The sequence below is a fragment of the Athene noctua genome, chromosome 3 (genome assembly GCF_965140245.1).
Source record: "Athene noctua chromosome 3, bAthNoc1.hap1.1, whole genome shotgun sequence".
Classification (NCBI taxonomy): Eukaryota; Metazoa; Chordata; class Aves; order Strigiformes; family Strigidae; genus Athene; species Athene noctua.
The window spans coordinates 2,647,598-2,669,720 of NC_134039.1; the positions used below are offsets into that span (position 1 = coordinate 2,647,598).

The following is a 22,123-nucleotide window of genomic DNA, read 5'->3' on the forward strand; positions in this document are numbered from 1 at the left end:
CAGGAGAAGCTAATAAAACCCATGTAGTCTAGATCTAGCAAGTGGATAATGTGTGGCCGGCAGATGCAAACAGAGTGGGCTGATTTTATTTGTGTGAGTTGTGGGCTTAAGGAGGACGTTGCCCAGGTGAGCAGACGGACAACACCCTCCTTCAAAACTTCCTTTTATCTCCATACAAGCTGGGAAATTTATAGCTCCGTAACATTATTACTCCCAGTCATTAAAGAGTGTGGGATTTTTAAATTTAGAAAATCAGAATCTTGTCATGTAAATACAAATAATGACTTCTGCAGAAGCTGAACCTTACGATCACAGAATCAATCTAGGTTGGAAAAGACCTTAAAGATCATCTAGTCCAACCATTAACCTCACCCTGACTGTGTAATCAGCACATGCAGATGGAAATTATGTAATTTCTTTTATATTTGTGGCTGCTCAAGGAATTTAAGATGGTGGTTTTAAAAAAAATATTAATCTATATATCCCTTAACTTTAGTCTACTGACATGATCTTGTGGGAAAAAAACCCATAAAACATGGATGGATCAAAGCTTCCCTTCAGATACATAATTAGATGAACATTTTGGACAGCCTTTACATACTGGTTTAAAAGAACCATAATTTTCTTTTTTTTTGGGTCCACAGGTATGACAGCAAAGCTTCATCAGATATTTCTTTGGTGCGTTAAAGTTTTGAAATTAAAAGGCAGTAAAACATCGTCACATCCAGAAATCTTCTGAAGATGTTGCTTTAATAGCAATATTTGTTCCCTTTTTAAAAGTTTAGGTTGCGTGTTTCTTCCACAGGAATATAAAGCTGGCGTGGGACAATTCTAAGAAAATAAGATCTGAGATTTTTAACTGGATATTCACAAGTTTCACAGTATTATATCGCAATTAATACCCCAAATTTTCACTACCCTTTTCTCGTGGCTATTAAACTTCTCTTATAGCCGCAAAAGTTGACAAAGACCTAAAAAAAAAGATTCTGGAGAATTGAAGTTTCAACCCTTCATTTCTCAGTTCTGTATCTGTCAGCCAGTCTAACAAATCTCTCTCTATAATTGGATATATTTTGTCCTTAGAGACAGACAGACAATGCATATGGCAGCTTCCAAGTTACCAGCAGCATCTTCTCAAATATTATTCCTTAAGGTGACATAAGACCTCTCATAAATGCTCCAAAACCCAAACTTTGTAGGTATTTGTTTGCTAACGCCCAAGACACAAATCTCAGTCCTGTTGCCCTCGTTTTACAAAGCTTATCTGCTGACACGGTATTGTCAGTACAGAAAGCCTTTTAAAGTCTTGGCTCTATGTGATTTAGTTAGATCCTAACCTTATCTCTGTGTAGGCGCAAACGAAAGGATGCAAATGTACCTATCATCTGTGATTTCCGTTTACAATAAAGATTTGTAGATTCACTCGTAAAACCGTTTTATATTTCCCAAAGAGAATTAACGAATTAAATGACCTGAACGTCTGCAGTGACTAATACGAACTCCCCACAGGTTTTCAAGAGATGATTTTAGGCCGAGTTCTGCAGCCCATTATTTTACCTCCACTAGATGTCAGACTGTTGACAGAGCTGGAGGGGTTTAATCCCTATTTCATAGTAGAGAGCATGGATCAGGCAAGGTCAGGATCACAGCTACAATTCTTCACTTCCAATCACCAGCAGTAACCCAAAAGAGGAGATACTCTGAGTCACTGCATTGGGTTTTTCTCATTCTTTTTCTCTTTTAGCCCCTGTCTTTGCCCTCCAGGAGGACTACTTCACTTGTGAGTTCCTCAAAAATATTTAAGTGCATGTCATTTTACTCCCTGTCAGCGAGCAGGTGGTGAGAAACGTTTTTATTATTTCTGTTCCTTAGTAGGGATATTTATTTTTATTTTCGGGGAAGATGATATTTCAGAAAGTATTCTCACCATCCAGTAGTATAAGACAACTGAAGGAGCAAGGCTGGACTACAGGCTCAGCAGATGAATTAGATTTCCCAAACAGCAGAACCAGGATAATATTTCCAGGATTGTACACAGGATTTTGGAGGATTTTGCTCACAGATGCTAACCGGTGGCTTCTGCAGCCCCGAAAAGGTAAGTTTCCCACGTGCAGCTCTGCAAACGTGATACAAGCTCAGCATGTCAGGTTTAATGTGCATGTGGAGAGTGACTACACGCTGCATGGAAAAGCAGTGAGTCTGCTTGAACTCTCTGTCCTGTGATACAGAGTTACTCCATGTATGCACAAAGCCTGGTGAGCTCAATATAGAGCACAGGAGTGATTTATGTGCACTTATTTAATAGCAATTTTTTGGATGCTCGGTTGTCCGGGATGCTGAAGTCCAGAAAAACTGTTGCTGCTATCAAAACACAGGAAAAGCCAAGATTTTCACATGAGAGATGAGATCCGATTGTATTTGTATGGGAAATCTATATTATATGGCACAACTTTCAAACTTAGTGCTGCTCGTTGGGAGCATTTTCACACGGGAGTCTAGGACTTAAAATAACACTGGGCAGTTGAAAAGGTCAGGAGACTAGTAACTGCACACTCTCACCTGCACAGTCCTCCTCAAGAATCCTCCTTTCCCACAAAACTTTAAACAAAATGCTCATAACTTATTTCAGATAGCCTGTCTCTATGCAGCGCAATCCATTTCTGGGCATGCCTCTGTAAACCCACTGCTTACTGTCACCTTCCCCACATCCATCTTTTCTTCTTGAGTCTCGTGATCAGTATCGACAGCAGCCTGCCTTGTGGAGAGCGATGTCCTTCCCTGCTTTGGGGACTGTCTGAAGCAGCCCTGTCCTTTCCTACAGACATTAAACTGAATTTTTCCCCCGCCACAGTGTTAAACTATAGCATTGTCAACTGACACTCAAAAAGAGGAAAAATCAGTGACTTTTTAAAGGTTTAGTTTTACTCAAATTTGCATTACTTCAGCCTACAGGAAAAAGAAAAACGTCATTCAGAGTGTCTGATAGAGAGCGGACTGTACTCCACCTTCTCCTCTACGCATCCATTTTCTATTTTGCTTACGCTCACCTCCTTAGTCGTCCCAATCCGTACGTACCCTGGCTCTCACAAAAATGAGAACTCACTCCCCACGTGCCAATCTGAGTCCTGATTCAGTGTATCTGGTACAATAACAGAGAATAACTCCCCACGCTTTGTACAGGTCTCCCTGTCTCTGATACACCACACGCCATGGTTTTATACGCGTAAACACGCATGCAGGCACAACACAGAACTCAGTAAGGGTTTTGCCACTGGGTTCCTCCCAGTCGTGGTAATTAAATCCCGAACGTGAGATTTACTGTTAAACCCTGTAGTAATAGGGAGATTCTGTATCCACAAGGAGAAATTTCTAAACAGGAGGCCTCTCCCTGGCCAAGGATTTTGCTTTGCTTGTGCCCTCGCAGACGGTGATTGCTTCGCGTCACAACTACAAACCAACTGGGAGGGAAGAGGTCGCTGCGGCAAAGGAGGGAGGCAGGGGAAAGGCAAGCAGAGAAAGGCACTGGTTAGGATCTCCCGAGGATGCCTGGCCACCTCACATTCACATTCAAACAGCCCAAGAGGTATTTTCAGCTGGAGGACAGGAGAGGCACAGCTGAGAAATGCGTGGAAGGTGCAGGCAGAGCCATGCACAGCGCCTACGGGCCGGGATGGGGAAAGGACGGAGGTGGTAAAATAGCACGAGTGTTTCCTCTGTCCTCAGAGGCAGCTGTTGCCAAGGGCAAAGCTAATGACAAGCAGAGAAAAAAAAAATGACCTTTCCCTGGGTGTTTCCTGGCTGATACAGTTTAAGATCGGAACACTGGAGAAGCACAGAGGCAATGAGGCAGGGCTGGATGCAGCTCTCGCGCTCCCAGGGCTGACATGTACTTTAATGCTGTGTAAGACAATCTCTGTGTCTCTTACACACAGAAAACAGCAGGACTATGTAAATTAGTGTACACGTAATCTCCTTTAATTTAGCACCAGCCTTCTTGCAGCTGCATTTCCCGCCACACCAGACCAAACCCCAACGTTAAATTCTACATAATGTAAATCAACTGGTACACGAATGAGTTGAAATTAATGTACCATGAAATTGCCCAGGTTATGAAGGAACTAGACTTTGGGTACCTAAATAGTGTCTCTCCAATCCAGCTGAACAGGGCAAGGATTGTGTCTTTCCACATGCTCGTACAGTTGCCCAACATGATGATGGTAACGCCGACCCTGACAAAAACACCACGTGAATGTGGCATAAAAACTTTGTGAGGGGCAGATGATGGTTATGAAACTCCTCGTTCACTCTGGAAACCGGACTGCATCTAACAAATGAGGCGAGAGTATCTGCAGTGGCTCTGAGCCTGACAACTGTGCCGGGGACGGCATTTCATCTGTATTTACTTCTTGGAAGACACCGTTCGTTTCCATAACAAACTGCAAAGCGCTTTGAACATCTCCTCCAGGGCCTTGCAGGCTTTCTTTCCAGATGGAGGGACTTCTTTCTTGTGAAGAATTAAATTTATTTCTGCTATTACATAACAAAGGAGTGACACATACAACTCAACATCAAACGCAAACCCTCTTTTATGGCCCTCAGACATATGTGTAACATCTCATCTGAAGCCAAATAACCTCTGGAGTTGTTGGCTTGGGACTGCAATAGCTATTCTTGGGATGAAGGCAGTCTGCACAGCATCCATTTCATATGGACTCTTCATTGCTCTTGAGTACCTCCAGAAAAGGTAAAAGCTGTTTTGTGTTCCACCTCTGGTGGTTAAGAAGGTGGTGCTGTCTCCTCCCAGATGTGGTCTTCCTCATCTTAACATAGGTGTTCAGAATTCCTCGGCCAATTACTGTAATTTGCCTGGTGTAAGTGGGAAGGTGAGGACAGGCATGAGGGTACGGTGTGCTCCACAGCTCAGGGGATGCGCCATGGGGCTCACTGCTCACCAACAAAGGCTAATCAAAAGCATTTTCCCCAGAGCATCAATCAGTTTCACTGGATCCTATTAAGTACTAGACCAAAAATAAAAGCTTTGGTCTACAGCTTCAAAGCTCTGTGGCCCAAGTCATACTTAATCTAATACAGGCCCAAAATAAGAGACAGAAAACTAATATTTATGCCGGAAATATAACATGCTGTGGGATTTGCTTCTTCAGTGTAAACTTTAGTTTAACTTTAGTGTAACTTTTTCCAGAGCCCAGATTTTACTTTCTGGTGGAAGTTTCCTCCAATAAAAAAAGGGCAAGGCTAGTATACTAAAGTTGTGATTAGACTGCTTGGCCATCTCTCAATTATTTGAGACGTGAAGGATTCAAAGACTTTGACAGGCTTTGCCTCCTTTGCATTTGCTGAAACAGGGCAACCGTCTCCCTCCAGAGTCTCCGCTGGGATGGATCTTTCTCTCCAACCAGCTTCAAACACCAGTGCCTCAAGAGACTGGTCTACCTCTTAATTTTATGCAGAACCCTCAAAAATAGGTTCTGCATAACTTTCTTTTCAGATGGAGTAGTCGGCTCTAGGTGGATTGTTTCCCTTCTTGTAGTTCTTTAAATCTGTGCTAAGTAAAACAAACGTTATTTAGACTGTAAGCTCGTTGAGGAAAAAACTGGATCTTTAAGGGATCTGTCTCTGTTCACAGAATCAGGCAGATCAGATGAGCTTAAGCTGTAACATCTGTGAGTAATCTGGTAAAAATGACTAAATTCTATATTTGATATCCCTAAGATCTTGCAAAACTCCTTTATGAAAAGCCTATCTCAAAGTATTGCATAACCTTGTAGTAAAGGTGGTTCTGAGTATGTTGTTGAGAATGAATGAAAGCAAGGAAAGCCTAAAATGAGGAAAACTAAAAATGCTGTGGCTGTTTACAGCAGAAAAAAAAATAAATCAAGAGAGATCATATACAAGGCAAAACTATTTTTCACAAGGATCCACAAGTAATAATCAATAATACTGATGGAGGAGGCATTTGATGAAACAGGCAGCAAGTCTGAACAGGGTAAAGCTGGCTTATGGAAATTGTTGGAATATCACTAAGATCAGGGCTCTGTTAAGATTGCCAGAAAAAAAGACTTTTCTGTTCTTCATTGCTTTTTAAGTGTTCTTAAAAAGAACATATTTATATGTGGAGCTGCTGTATGCTAGCTAACCTTGCCCCAGGGTAAGAATGAGTTGCTTTTGTCTTCCTTTACAGTCAGCTGGGGTTAAGTTGAAAGTTTAACAATGTACTAGTTTGAATTAGAGAACTAATGCATCCCCATCTGATGTCTTGGACATCCATGGTCTAGTCTGTATTTTCAGCTATTTGATCTGAAATATTTTGCAATGTAACTCATCAGTGCACTGCACGAAAAATCCGAATACTTAATGGAGCGCAGGCTGGTTAACGGTCACCTTAAAACATCAGACGTTTTTTTAAAAAAAAAAAATCCCTAAACAGATATGTTTATAAAGGGTAAATTAAAAAAACTTGCTTACAAGATTTGTGTTTGGCAAAATGTCAGCTAAAAGATGAAGACAGTGAGTTAAACTGGACTGCTGGGCAAACGGCATCCCTTCTCAAACAGGGTAGGATACAACTAAATACAAAATTATACATTTGCAGATAATTTTCACTGAGCACACGTGACTAGTTTGTCAGATTTTAGCGTACTCTGCTGCTTCCTTCATTGAAGTTGTGATCTGCTGCTTGCCCAGGACTACTGAATGGTAGCAAGAATGTGCAGAATGGTTTTGTTATGTGCTGCAGCCAAGTCATCGCTGTCAGGCACAGCATGGCCACAGCCAGGACACTTTGTGACGCTTCAATATTTTTAATCTTGAGTTTCATTGCCTTTGAAACAAATTACACTTTATCCATGAGCAGGCAATTGTTAAAAGTAATAGGAACTGTTAGCAGGAATAATCTGCATGACTGTGATGGGTCTTGACTGGCATCTTTTACTTACTTGAATTCGACTTGTTATCTGAAGCTATTTTTGCTATAGAGCCGTCAAGAGCCGGTTGGTTTTGCATCAGTAATATACAATAATTAGCAGGAAGAGGCCTGGAAATGGCACTTATTAATGTACAAACAAGTCGGAGAGGGGACATCATAAACAGTCCGTCCCACTGGTAACCCAAGACATGCAAGTTTATTTCGAAAAGAGGGATACGTCCTTCAGGAACAGCCACGGAGGGACCAGTGCTGGGATGGCAACAAGGTGCCCTCCGCCCCCCGCAGCGGCCCGGGGAGCTGAGGACACGAGGGGAAAACGGGGGAAGGAGTGAACAGGGAGAAATTAATCACAGGTGGGTTTTTCTGACTTACATTTTCTGTTGGAGGTATTGCTTTCAGGTTCCTTCAGGTACTTTTCTGGTAAATGTAGTTTAGTTCCAGTTTAATGAAGGTTTCTGTTGTGTAGGAGAGTTTTAAAGTCTGGTGAAATTCTTTAACAATTTGGCCACAATTAGCCTTTTTATTCACGGCACGCTTCGTTTCTTCCCCTGATGTGTATGTTGACTTTTCACACAGATGTTTAGAACATGCTGAAATATTTACTTAGACTGGAATTTAAAAAAATAAATAAATAAATAAAATATTTGTTTAAAGGCGGGAGTCTCAAACAGCAGATGGGATGAGGGGATGCACCAGACTCCAGGCAGCCTTCACCCTGCTCCCTGAGGAAAGGCGGGAAGTTGTGCCCACGGTGAATTCTTTCACGGGAGGAGAAGGCAGGGCTTTACCCTCTGTGGGCCGACACAACAAAAATTAAATATTTATTTAAAGGCAGGCGTCTCGAACAACAGATGGGATGTGGGGAAGCACCAGACTTCCTGAGGAGAGGCGGGAAGTTGTCCCCACGGTGAATTCTTTCACGGGAGCAGAAGGCAGCGCTCCCGCCCGCGCCCCCACAGCCCGGCGGCCATTTTCCCGCCGGGCCCCGGGCCGGCCCCACGCGCCGCCGGCCGGGGCCGGGCCGCCGCCATTTCCGTGCGGGGCGGGGCCGGGCCGGGCGATGGCGGCGGCGGGAGCGGTGCCCGCTGCGGCGGCGCGGCTGGGCCGTGCTGTGGCGGCCGCGCCGGAGAGCCGCCTGGACAGTGTGCGGGCAATGGCGGGGCTGTTCCGGGAGGCGCAGCCCAGGTTAGCGGGCAGGAGGGGCCGCCCGCGGCCACGTGGGCCGGGGGAGGGAGCTCCGGCGGCGGGAAGCGGCGGAGGCGGCGGGCCCGGGTGCTCTGGGTTTGCCTCCGCTCCGGGCGCCCTCCTGGCCCGGGGGGTGTCGGCTGCAGGGGAACGGCCCCTCAATGCCCACAGAGCCGGTCCCTGCTGTGAAATCTCTGTCTTTTCCCGCCAGAGCTGTTTGTGAGGGCTCCGGGAGTCGCCTGTGGGGCTCGGGGGGGGTGACTTGTCCCTTCTCCTTTCCCTTGGGGTCCCCATGACGAACTGGCTCGTGGCCCTGCGCCTGTGGCAGGCCCAGGGGAGGGGGAAAAGCTTTGTGCCTCCCAGCTGCAGGTGACAAAGAGTTGCCCTCCTGGGCAGGTGCGCTCAGGGGGACTGTAGCCATGGGAGTAGCGGCTGTGGGACAAAAAAGCTCCAGTGGAGCCCTGTGGGGTGGCCCGAAATGGGTAAGATGTGCCGTGCTGGGGGACTGTGTCGTGCCCGTGCGAGGCCAAGGCCTTGGGATGAGGCGGGTGGTTGCAGGCTTTGGCAGCAAGGCACGTGCTGGGTTGTGGTGGCTTCAGTGGGAGGAAAGGTTGGGGAGGCCCTGTAGTAGGCCCTTTGAAATCAGGAGAGCCCTTTGAAATCAGGAGAGAGAGCATGGAGCTACTGGAGAAAGCCGGTATGGAGTGTTACTGTGTCTATAAGGTCGAGGGGACACCTCTGCAGTACCACACACTGCTGTTTGCTTGGGCAAAGGTTGGACATGCAGAAGTTCAGCTGCGTGACTGGGCTTAGAATCCCAGTTTTTGCTCTTCCTGGAAGGTGGGAGGAGGCATAGGTTGGTCTGAAGCTTGTGTTTCCTCGTCCTGACAGTAACTGTTTGAGGGTTGTTACACCTAAGAATGAAGAAATCAAACATTTTAGCTGAGCATAAAAGTATGGAGGTGTTTTGTTTTGTTTGTTTGCTGTGTTTTTTTAATTCCCAATGCTACTTTTGTTAATTAAATGCACATTTAAAAGTCAGGGAGTGTGGGGGAAGATGTACTCTAAAGCTCTTCTGATCTTTACGTGTACAGGAGACCATTCTTCTGGTGTTCATCTCAATTTCTCGAGGAAGAGAGGGGGACCTGTGCAAACTTTGGGCTTACTTGGCTGATGCTTTCTCTGTTTCCTGCCTTCCTCCCTGAAACATCTGCCACTGTGTTTGACAGAGGAGTGGATGTTCCCCAAAATAGCCACATTTAGTGGGTGCAGGTGGGCTGAAAGAGATATTAATTGCCCTTCCAGAAGGACAAAGCTGTAGTGTTAGCTTACATCCTCTAGGATGTAAGGGAATGGATCTGAGAGCAGCTTTAGCAATAAATTTGCCAACGGCAGAAAATACCGTTGTTGGTGCCGTTGAACCAGAAGGCACAACCCAATGGATGTTTGGTATTTGACGTTGTGATACTTAGTGACAATTCGTTTGTTATTATGTGATTGTTCAGTGCTTCTGGAAACAAAATAATTTTAAAATGTGAGTTCTTGTGGCCTGTAAGTCAGAAGCAAATAAGATGAGGAAATACTGCCCCAGCTATGAGACCATGTTGTGGAATTTGGGAGACTTGAATTCAGCTGTGTGCTTTACTCGAGACTTCCAGTGGTTTTGAGCAAGCGACTTGATTTTTTTATGCTTCCGTTGCAATCTATAAAAGGAAGAAAATGTCTTTATTACCAGGAATATTGTGAAGATAAATACATTAAAGGCATTTTAGGGACTCTGCTTACACAAGTGGAATTGTGTAAGTACCTAAAACATAGAGTGGAAATATAGACTTGCAAACTTCTGGATTGTTTGCATAATTCCTGACTAATTTCATGATATTTGGAGCCCTGGTCTTTTGAACAGCATTGCATTAATGTTTTGAGCTCTTTGTTCACTGTGATGTTATCTGTTCTATTTTTAACAGTCAGGCACTTAGGTCTTACAAGGAGTGACAGTAATCTTCCTTTTGGCATGGATACATGAATTCTGACTCTTTGTTTTGACTTAAGAAATTGTGCATGTCTTCCTTGTCTGAGAGCTGAGCTGCTGTACCCTTTTGTATTCCTGCTGACTACTCAATGCTGAATTCAGGGACAGGTGACAGCAGCAAATTGTGAAGATCCTGTTTTAGGCAACAAAACATAGGAAACAGAAGTCCGTGGAATATCCACAGACCAGTTCTGAATGAATTTCAAGGCCTGTTTACAATAGAAAGTTATTTTTTAATCTAAAAGCTATTTACCAGTCTTAAAGATTAATATTTAAAGATTAGGGAAGAGGCTATGGAAGGAAAATACTTTTCACTTCAAAAATACATTTTAAATACTTGTAGCTGCTATTTTTATCTGTTTGTGAATCTTTGTCTGCTGGGCAAGATTATTTTTTTTATAATGGTTGCAAGCATTGCTGTGGAACAGTTACCTGAAATCACTCCTGACTGATTTCTTAATGTTAGCTAAACACTTCCTGCCCTCCTTTCTAATTTGAGAATTTCACTTCTTGTGCAGAAGGATGATTTTTAAGTAAAATTTCTTTGTAGTACACAAATTTTAATGATGTATAACTGCTTAAGAATTGTGTTTACATTTTCTCTGTATAGAATCCTGCTTCATCAAACAGCCTTTAAGTAATCCCTCGTTTGGAACACCTTTTGCTTGTTCACTTAGGCTTTTATGTTGTAGGAAGAGATTTGATTTCTGCCCAGGAAGATCTGGCTTGAGCACATTCATATTCTTTCAGTGTGCAAGAGCGATTTGGAGGTCAAAAAACTGCAGCTATTTCCACGTATACAGTGAGGACAGGCACTTATGCACCTCACACTTGCTCTGTCAGGACACACAGGAGTTTCATCTTTGTATTTTACTGGAAACGTCTATGCTCTTAGGGTATTTTTACTTTCAATCTATTATTAAGTGAAAAGTTGTCACATCGTGCTTGTGATCCCGCGTCTGACTAAATCTTCTGTTCTGCTGCATAACTCCGTAATGAGAGTAGAAACCCTCCCAGGATAAGAATAACTTTAAGGTGTCCTTTTACCAGTAGAGTCACAAGAACGTGCACAAAAGTACTTGCAGCTTTTTTCATTTCTGTTTTACCAATTTCAAATAATTGAATGTTGTACAATAGTACATGTCTTGCACTGACCACTGGTTTCTGTATTTTGAAGTTGGGTCAGGAAATGACCAGTTTCATGTGATAATCCAACACATGGCATAGACAAGTAAAAAGGAAACTGCAGTTGGACTGAGAGTTTTCCTATTTTAGAATAATTTCAGTGTTTAAAAATTCAGCTGACTAACAGCTAATGATTCTGTATGGCATCTTCACTCACTAGAGAAAACGTGGCTTTTGTGTGTCTGGGATGGGGCCTGGCTGGGTGCTCCTTTCCCAGACTGTAGCTCTTCTGACGTTTGGGAAAAGTTGTGTCTGGATGCATTTACCATGTGTACCGTGGCGCGTCAGCCACTGAGCTGCTTTTGGCCTGCATGACTGTCATGAAGTGGCAGAAGTTGTACCACTTCTTGGAAGTCAAAGGTTCAAGTCCCATGAATGTCTTTTCTTATGTCTTAAAACCAAAACCAAATTCCAAACCTTTCTGGTTATATAAACTCCGCTGTTTTCTTTATGACTGAGAGGCAGAGCTGCTTTTGGTCTTTGTTGTGCCACTTTGGTGTTTTCCCCTCGGTATTACACAACTGTAAAATTATAGCTTCCCCCCAACCCCCCAATAATTCTCATTGATGGTGGGGTGGGGTTTTTTTATGTTTTCATGTAGATGGAGATTATGTAAGTGTATTGGTCTTGATCGACTGTGAGGTTGTAGAATAAAATACATCCTGGAGATCTGAAATCTTATGTTGTAGTAGTTGAATGATATTTGTGCATGTTGTATTTCTTGCAGTACAAGTGCTCTCCCTCCTTTTTAAGTCTGCTCCACACCCTAACAGACCTCAGTAGTGGATGCTCTGTAGTCAGTAAGATGTAGATGAACCTGGAAGTGTCACTGTTGGAGCAGCAATAGGGGTAAGAGGCTTAGAAGACATGAACTGTGAGTAAAGGCTGAGAGGATTGGTTTTAGTTAATGTAGGAAAGAGAAGATGGCAGGAGCAGGAATAGGAAATAGGATAGTCTTCAGACATGTGTAAGGGTGTTACAGATAAGATGCGCAGACGTGGCGCTTAGGGACATGGTCTAGTGGTGGAACTGTCAGTTAACGGTTGGACTCGATCTTCAGGGTCTTTCCCAATCTAAATGATTCCATGATTCTGTGGTTTGGTTTATCGACATGTGATCACTTATGATAAAGAGTAGGTAGAATTTCTAATTGTGCAAATATTTAGACATTTGAGTGAGCAGCAGAACACAGGTAATACTGTATCATCCACTAACATTTGATCAAGAAATTAAAAAATTCTCCTTTAGGAAGAATTTTCTGTGTGAACGTATTTTGTTTAATATTATTTTCCATTTCATCTTTTCCTGCTGTTCATAGCTTAGGAGGTATTTCTCAAGCTTATGTCTCAGATCTAACTTTCCTGTTTGATCTTGAGTACATGACAAGTCTATTTAAGGTTCAAGGTGGCTGCATCTGGATTTCCTTTTTCTGACTCTTGTCAGAAGTTTTGGATGGGCAGATTTATTGAGCTTTCCTGTAGGAATGTCATAAACACTCTTTGGAGTGGCTTCTTTTTACCAGTTGTCTGCTGAAGGAGACAGAGTTGACTTTCTCCCTTGGCTTTGATTCACACGGCAGCCAGCAGCTTTCTTCACCACTTCTCTTTCTCCCTCTGGTGAAATTTGTGGCAGGCTGTTTTTTATAGCAGAGTGTCTGATACCTCCTTCTTCTGAAACATCTAGAGCTGAACATCTAAACTGTGTTCATTATAATTAAAGCAATTCCTAATTCTTGAAACAACATGCAGTGTCATGTATAAATATGGTAACTATATGCATTAGGAAGACTGTTTGTTTGTTTTTTTAATTAAGATTCCAAAGAACTGTTGGAAAGCTGTGAAGAATAGTAAGGCAACACAACTCTCTCACTCTTTTCTCTCTGAAGAGGCTGGTGGTGTGACTGTGTGCATATGTTTTGCTCTTTCTGCTCAAAAGACCTTGTATAATATGAATAGTTAAAGATTGTTGCAGAAACATCTTTGGGTTTACAGTAAGAAGTGTAATTGTCACAATATAGGCTTTTTGATAGCAGTGCATTTTTTGGTTCACTACAAATTTATTTATTTCAGAGAAATGGCAGAAGAAAATGTATTTCGGGATGTCCTGGAAATCCTGAGGAACGCCTCAAGTGAAATTGAGCGGGCCTGTAAGGACTCCTGTGAATTGGTAGATCTAAACACCTGCCTGCTGCTCATAACAGAGTGTTTCAGATGTCTGAGGAATGCCTGTGTGGAGTGTGCCAAGAATCAACATGTCATGAGGTATGGTTATGATCCATTTTAACCCATACAAAAATATAACCTTCTGATGTTTGTGTGGTTTTATAGAGAGATTCTTATTTTACACCGCTGTGTTAGTTGATTTATTAACTGGTATTTCCTGCTTGATGCAATCACTTGAAATGAAGTATGTAAGAAACAAAAATAGCTGACCTATTTGTAGGTCAGAGTTTGGGGCATTGATGAATAATAGAACAAAGCGTTTGTGTCCTTAGTATGTGTTGATTATGCAAATGATAGAAGCAGTTTGGAAGTCTGATTGTAGAACTGTCCTTTTTTTCTCTTTCATTTCTTTTTAATTTTTTGGATAACGTAATGTGTAAGCAGTCAGTTATCAGTTACAGGATTAGTATGTTTTTTTAAGGTACATTTAGATCTGTTTGGCAGTTGTGGCAAGGCACAGCATGTAAAATTCAACTCTGGTACATATACAGGTAAACTGATATTAATGGATAAGAAGTTAGTCTAACTCCTGAAGTTATTTAACCTCTCTTATTTGCCTCTGTCTGTTGCAACATTGAGGGGATGCTTGGGATACAACCAGCTGTAGTTACTGAAAACCTGGTAGTCTACCTGCTAGTTTAAAAAAAACCCCAAAGCAACAACAAATATCATCACTCCCTCCCCCACCAAGAACCCATACCCAGCCAACCAACGAAAACCCCCAAAACATGCTACAAGTCTGTTAGATAATGAAGAATTGTGGAATACAGTCTTGAAATTTGGTTTCTTGGGACTTGTCAAATTTGGTTTATTGAACTAAATATAATTTTTACAGGGGACAAAGTTACATCTTCTGTGCTGGGGCAGAATTTTGTTAATGCCACAAAAGTTGCAGGACTTTTATGGAAAGCTGTTACTTTTAGAATAAGGTAAAGTCCAGACTCTGTTTGTATCTGGAGGTACTAGCACTTGTGATCATGGTGTGGGTCAAGGAACTGATTTGACAGAAAATTTATATGCTTGTTTACAAATTTTTGCTGGTAGATGTTCAGCCAGTCTGGGTTCCTTATTGTAGCTTACTGTAGCTCCCTAGTGACTCGTGTTAACAAAACCTGGGAGGAACAGATTGCTGTGGCTGGGAGTTGGCACAATTGCCCTTTTCAGTAGCATGACAAATACAACCTCGTCATGGCTATCTGAATTCCATTAGAAAGTAAAATTAGTGGAAGATGGAATAATGAAATTCAGATATCCAGCCTGCTCCTGGACAGGAATGAGCTCTGCACTGGTTATTCTTGTGCTGCGTGCTTGCCCTCACTAGGCACTTAAACAGAGCCTTGCTGGTTTAGGAAGCTGGAGGCTAATAATTGTCCTTTAGCCTGCAGGAGGGGGAAGGCCTCTGTGTAGAGAAAGTTCTGACCGTGTTTCTAACAGGATTCGGTGGGTCACTCAGCAGATGCAGTTTTGGCTTTGTAGCAGCATAATAATTTATGCTCCTTCTAATACGGTGCTCCGTGCTTTGAGCCAGCTCTGTATCTGCCATCTGTTTGTGTTGATTTTAAACAGTTGCAAATGCACAACTTGTTTAGGAAACAAATGTCCTGAATGATCAAAAGTTGTGAATGGAAGGGAAACGAATGTGCCTTTGATGTTGGTTTGAAGTGTGCAACATTCAGATATTCCAAAAAAGCACCCCCAAACTACAGATTGTTTGATCCAAATTGAAACTGATTGTTTCTAGGAAAGAATGCAAAGATTGTAAGCACATGGATTGTGTGACAGCTTTTAAACTACTGGGGAATACAAAGCTTTGTTCCTTCCAGGGTCAGGTTGTTTTGCTTTGTGTGCTGTGGAGAAATTTGGGGTCTGAAGGGATGGGAAATGTTTTAATAGATTGTATGTATACCAGTGTGCATGTGTGTATTATATATTTATAAATGTATCTTTGGCTTCTTTTCCTAACTTAATGAGGAGTGTGTCTAGAAAACATCTGCAGAAGACAATTCCTCAGCATTCACATGTGACAAAATGGTATTTTTAAATAACTCGTGCACGGGTGTGGAGGTTAGGTAGAGAAGGTATTGCTGTGTTCTGAAGTTTCAAGCACTCTGTCTTGGCTGATCTCTTCTCAGAAATCTTGACTACTAAAGTACAAGCAGCTTAAAAGCTGAAAACCTCATCTGTTTATGCTGTATTCTTTGAGTTTTGTTTTTTCACTGCTGTTGCATGCACGTCCTGGCCTATAATGTTGTCTACCTCCAGGATTGCTGATCTTTGGCCGTAGAAGTATTTTTTTTTTTTTTTTTTTTTTTTTTGTTTTTGTGTGTTTTTTTTTTTCATTCCAAATGGCTTCACTGGTTTATCGTCACTATCACCATGTTTTTCATGTCTGGAAGGGTTCAAGGCCAGGTTGCATGGGGCTTGAGCAACCTGGTCTAGTGGAAGGTGTCCTGGCCCATGGCAGGGGTGTGGGACTGGATGATCTTTAAAGGTTCCTTCCAATCCAAACCAGTCTGGGATTCTACCTATGATTCCTTCTCACTGGAGAAAGGATAAATGATTGCTAGACCTTCTCTGCTTCCCTCTGAGAGTTTTGTTTCTCTTTGAACTGTCCCTGTGGTTCATCTGATGGCCATCCCTAATCGCTTCATTGATATTTAAAATCCTCAAAAGTTTTTTTCCTAAGTACATTAACGCTTTTCCTGAGCATTTGAACTTCAAACAAAACAAAATTTTTTTACACAGATAAAGCTGTTTAAATTACAGGAAAAACCTGCTAATTTTTAACATCTGATTCAGAAGAATGGCAAAAAGAGAGGAAATGGTACTTAGCTCTGGACGTACTGTATCTAAAATTGTTAATATGCGGGTTGATGCAGTAAACCCCTTTGTTTTGCTTCTGCTGGTAATGATGTGGCTACTGATAGTCAGGCACAGTTAACTACGAGAAACTGCTTTTTATTTTAGTTTCTGAAGATGTTAAAGTCTTGCTGTTAACTTCAGTAAAAAGCCTTTTCACTTTATTTGAGTGTATTCATATCAAGGGATTTTTTTTTTTTTTCCTCCCAATTTAATAATAGGAACTTAGGTCTCATCTCCACATCGGTCCATTTAATCAAGTTGCTTGATGGAATGAAAACCAAAGAAGAATTGTTATTGACCGGTAAGGCTGTGGATTTTGTTAAATATGTAGCCTGCGCTGTATTTTTTTTTAACATGCAAAAGTCTTGTGGTGGTGTGATGTCACCTTACTAATGCATTTTATTTCGTAAGCAGGCGTAATTGTTTCTTGAATTGCAGTTAAGAATTGGGGGAGCCTTCTCTTATGCTGGTTGAACAAACTCTCATCCCTTCTCTTATGCTGCTTGAAAAAGCCCTCATCCCTAAGTCTAGTCCCGTTGCATTTTCCCTTAGCTGTTTTTTGTGAATTGTTAAAGGAAAGATATGTGGAAACTTGTTTAAACTTAACCAGAATATTTGAATAGCAGAAAGGAAAAGTTCTTGTAATACCTTCATTCAAAATATGTTCTGCTGTTTCACTGTCTTTTTATTTGCTCTGCAAACGTAGTGAAATGGAGAAAGACTCTTTATTTTGATGACACTTGAAATAATTTATATGATCCCAGGAAACAAATTTTAGCTGTGACTTTTTAAAAATTACTATTTTTTAAATTTTAATTTCTGTACTGTAGTTGCTGGCCATTTGGGGTAATATCTGCCAAGAATTAAGTACTAATTTGAATAGTGTTCATATTTCCTTAATGGATGATTTTTTTGTTTTCACGCAGTGAAGAGAAAAATCTGACTATGGTATCCTTCCTCCTTAATGGCAGTTATTGCTCCAGATTTCTACCAAACTCACTTCACTGGATATTAAGGCATTTTCTGTAATTCTTCTCACAATCTGCATTTCCCTGTGTGTGCATGTGGAGCTTGATACAGAGCATTGGACCCCAGTTTTTACTGTCTGTGGTTGCACAGAGTACGGAACATTTGGTTTCTCATGTTGCTTTTATTTCTTTTCACTCCCATTACTTGGATGAGGTTTTTACTGGGTTCCTGTTGCTGCTTTTCTATAATTTTGTGAAAGCAAGTGAAACTACTGTCATACAGTAACTTACCCTCAAACACCTTTATGAAGCTGGGAAAGAGCAGTGAAGTCCAGGATACTGTTTTTCCTTTTGCTGCTATATTTGGCTCAAAAGAAAGCCTTTCAGACATGTGATGGTATTATGCTTAAGCCAAGTTTGCTCCTTCACCCGTTGCTGGAATCCTTCATCCAGGGCAGGATCAGTGATGCTAGCACAGCCCTTCAGTGTGGGAGGACCAGAACTAAACCCTACGGGGCGCAAAAAGAGGGCTTGCTCAATCCCAGGATGGTTTGAGTTGGAAGGGACCTTAAAGCTCATCTAGTCCCACCCCCCTGCCCCGGGCAGGGCCACCTTCCACTAGCCCAGGTTGCCCAAAGCCCCGTCCAACCTGGCCTTGAACCCTTCCAGGGAGGGGGCAGCCTGTGCCAGGGCCTCCTCACTCTCGCAGGGGAGAATTTCTGCCCTAGATCTAATCTAAATCTACCATTTTTCAGTTTAAAACCATTACCCCTTGTCCTATCACTACATGCCCTTATAAAAAGTCCCTTTCCAGCTTTCCTGTAGCCCCTTTAGGTACTGGAAGGTGCTCTAAGGGCTCCCCGGAGTCTTCTCCAGCCACGACCATAAAGAGGAGGAACTGGTAACACACAGGAGTGACTCAAGCTGTGTCACAGGGTTGGACAGGGGGGACTGAGAAAAGGCATAGAAGGCAAGAATGTCCTGCCCCAGGGTTGTGAACCCCTTCACAGACCCGTAAGAGGAAAAAAAGAAGCGATGAGAAAGGAAATGGTGATTTTTGTCCCGCCCTACCCTGTCCTTGCTCGGGTCCATGAAAGGCTGTCCTGGGGAAGCGGACTTCCCACCTTCAGCTTATTCAAAGCATTGGGAATAGCAGTGTGAGAACACCACCGGCACCTGCAGGGGAGTGAGCAGGGTGTACCCCTTGCTGGTTATGTGCATGGCCTGAGGTTTCCCCTTTAGTCTTGTGGCTGCTGACCCCTCCTCGATGGATTGTCATGTGCACGTGTGCTGTTCTCCTGCTGCTGGGATCTGGAGCAGCAGCAGCAAATGTTACTCAGCAAAAAAGAAAGAAGAGGGGTGAAACCCAATAATTTGATTAACTGCTTCAGATTCTTTTTCCTAGCCAGTGTGTTGTAAAATCTCTTTTTATCACCTGAATTATGGGGGTCATTGACCAGAAAGTTTTTAACAGTGTTTCAGTAAAACGTGTTTTGTGCCATAGCTCTTCAACAAATCAGTTTGAGTTGTAACTAAAATTTGATGTGTTGACCCAGGGTAGATGGTTGGTTTGATACTGTGTGTAGTATTGATCTCACTGGGAAACATCTGTGATGAGCATGGCTTAGGTGTTCCATTGATGTCAGTACAACAACAAAAAATTATAGACAAGCAAGTGTTGCTAATTCCTTGCTGAGTGATCTGATGAACTTTGTTCAAAGTGAAAATTAAGCTAGTGCTTAGAGCACCAACTCCTTCAGCAAGGTGTACCTCAGAAGTTAAGTTACATTCAGCTGTGGATTATTAATCATACTTTCAAAAGCGAGCCAAATTGTGAAATTGGACTTCGATAGCACTGTTGAAACAAAAGAAGCCCATGAAATTAGGAAATGTTGCAGTGTGTATTAACTGTTTTTCTGCTTCGTGATTCTCTTCCTCATATTTCACACAGAAATTGGGTCGCAAGGCAAGAGTAGCATGAGTATTTTGTTCTAGCAGATAATTATGTGTTAAGTGGAATATTTCAAGTTGTTCATTTGGATATGTATCCTGTTTCCTCCTGTAAATGGTTGCTTGGATTTGATGATCCCTCTGAGTGCCTGTTATATCCTTAAGGTATTTTAAATACCTTCGTGTTGCTTCCATAGCAACAAAATACAAGGATAAAGTGGTAATGCTGTATTGCACAGTGAACAACACTTCCAGTTCATGTCCCTGTGACAGATTCCCAGAGCAAGTAATTGTAGGAGAAATAAATGTCAAGTTCCAACATTATTATATTTATGAAGAGGAGAGATTTAAAATTATTTATGGAGACTTATTTTAACCTGATCTGTGGTATGTTTTCACACTTTTATCTGTTGGTAACTGTTAAGACTGGCAAGTCTGAGTAGCGTGGTATTTTTTGTAGGGAAGTTCAGTGTAGTGAAATTTGTAATGGATAAAACCAGAAATGAAATAAAGTATATATTCTCTGGCCACTACTGTGACCAGTATGGTGCTTCCAAGGGAAGGAGAGGAATTGCCTGTTGTAACGTTGTATTAGTGATCAAAGCAGCAAAAAAGGAGGTGCTGTGCAAAGCTGTGTGGTTAAAAACTGTTGCTAAGATGCATTCATTTAAATCTCAACTCCTTTGCCTCTTTGCTGCTAGGAGAAACACTTTTTTTTAACAGTTTCTCTTAGACCCAAGTGTTATATACGTGGTTAATTTGGCTCCTTGCTTCACAACTCTACTGCAAGTTTTCAGCATATGTCTTTTGGTTTTTAGTGCTATAAAAAGTTAGGTAAATTCCTGCATGCTTGTAATGTACTTGTCCCAGCCAGCTGTGGAAAAAGCTGCTGTTTTGGGTACATGATAAACCACTGAGGCAATGGGCCAGAAAACCTGAAGGTGAGTTGGTATGTCTGTCCTGGAGTAGCTCTTTAAGGCTTCAGATATGTTTAGAAATAACTAGTTAATTCATACATATGGGATATAAAGATTGTCCAACCCCACCTGCAAGCCATCCATCCCTGCGATAATAATCTTGCTTTTTAAAAGAACATTTTTAGGCCTTGCCTGCATGATGTTGCTACAGGTCACTGTTTGTCCTCGTTCTTCCTCCCTTCTTACTTCCCACGTTAGTTTTAGTTGCATTCCATAGCCTAGTTTCTCTTTTCATAATTGTTTACTACAATACATAGTACTAATTTGTCTTGAGCAATTCCTATTCTGTAGGAGAAGGGAACCTGCTCTAAGGAATTGTACAGTGAAATCCAACAGCTAGATGAGCTCAGGGGTTGATAGGCAATGATGCTTAACAAGTGGTGAACAATTTGTAGCCCTTCTGGGCAGCATCAAGACTGATTTGTGTCAGGTAAGTCACATGGACTTGTAAATGTGCTCCGTTTTCTTCTTGCTCCAGAAGTCCTCCCTCCTTCTCTCTACGAGAGGTAGAATTTCCCAGTCAAAGAGAGAAAAAGCCATGTGCTGCACTTCTTGGATGGTATCTGAAAACTGGACTTCATCTCAGTGTTATTAAAACTGTATTGAATGTCTAGGAAGTGGGTGATTGTCTAAGGAGGTACTTAACCTTTTAAATTATGGAGCTTGGATACTCCTGGTGGGAAGACAAAGATGACAAATGCTATGCTCTCCCTCCCCAGTTAAGAATTAATTTAATAGAGATTGAAGGTGCAGGAACTGTACCTATTCATGGGAAAATGCTGCATGCAAGAAGGCCCGTTATGTTTCTTCGTTAACTGATTTAAGACCACAGTCTTCCAACAAATGGGAAAAAAACCCCAAACCCTCAAATTTTTACTTTTAGTCTTAGAAAAAACCCGAAGTCTTTCCAGAATACAGATTTAATGGAATTTTCGTAGTACTCTCTCCACATCCCTTTTGTTTTAGTTATTTTTTTAATTAAAAAAAAAGAGAAAAGCATCATTATAGCAAGTTGGTTTTTGTTTTTCTGCTGTGGGTACAAAGACCAAGAACACTTGCCAGAGGAGCAGGCTGATGAAGCTGCCAGATGAACTTTAACTGAACTTAAAGCAGACCCAGATCTCTTAAAAGCTAAGAAGTAGTTCAGTATGTTAGGGATTGCAGCAGACATAGGAAGTATCCTTGTCAGAAGCCCAAGTAGAAAATCTCCTTCACTTCATAGCATGTGTCTTGGTTTGGTTGTGAGGTTCGTTTTTTTTTTTTCTCCTTTTTCCTATGGCAAATCTTAAGCTTTCCAGCAGACCTTTGGGAAGGTACGTTGAGGTTTGTCAAGATGATGGATCTTTAGATTTTAGAGTGTGAGATCTGGATTTAGGATTCATCTCTGAAATCTGAAAAAAACAGATTAGCTTTGTTTCTCCTTAATAAATTGCAGTGAAGGAATGCTTGTTTTAAAGCAAGCTTGTGTTTGAGAGGCTGTGTCCCATTTGATCCTTTCATTGATTCCTACCCCCACCCCATCCCGGACAGAAGGAGCTTTAATCTTTTTGTTTGTAAATAGATCTTCTCAAACCTTTCACCGCTTCAAAATATTGCCAGTGCTGAAGAATGTGCTTTGAATTCCAGCATAATTACTCTAAAAGTATTTATCTGCCAAAATACTTTTCTCTCCTCTAGAATGAAAAGGCATTGAATGCCTGATAGCTACCCTGCGTGGGACAATTTGTTGTGCAGGTTCTCTGAATGAGTTGATTGTCCTCTCTGAGCAGAACTGAGTGCAACTGCATGACACCAGCCCG

General features: G+C 41.9%; 1 protein-coding gene across 2 annotated transcripts in view; it reads left to right on the plus strand.

The window, feature by feature from the left end:
* The first annotated feature begins 7,996 nt into the window (after positions 1–7,996).
* Positions 7,997–22,123, plus strand: part of ATXN10 (ataxin 10) — a 120,205-nt gene continuing 106,078 nt past the window's right edge. For both annotated transcript variants that reach the window (XR_012633272.1, XM_074901192.1), the window contains exons 1-3: positions 7,997–8,128; positions 13,415–13,606; positions 16,648–16,730. Coding sequence is in view for 1 of the 2 variants with exons in the window: in XM_074901192.1 (XP_074757293.1) it covers positions 8,004–8,128; positions 13,415–13,606; positions 16,648–16,730 (400 nt within the window). In the remaining variant the exon portion in view is untranslated. The remainder of the gene's footprint in view (positions 8,129–13,414; positions 13,607–16,647; positions 16,731–22,123) is intronic.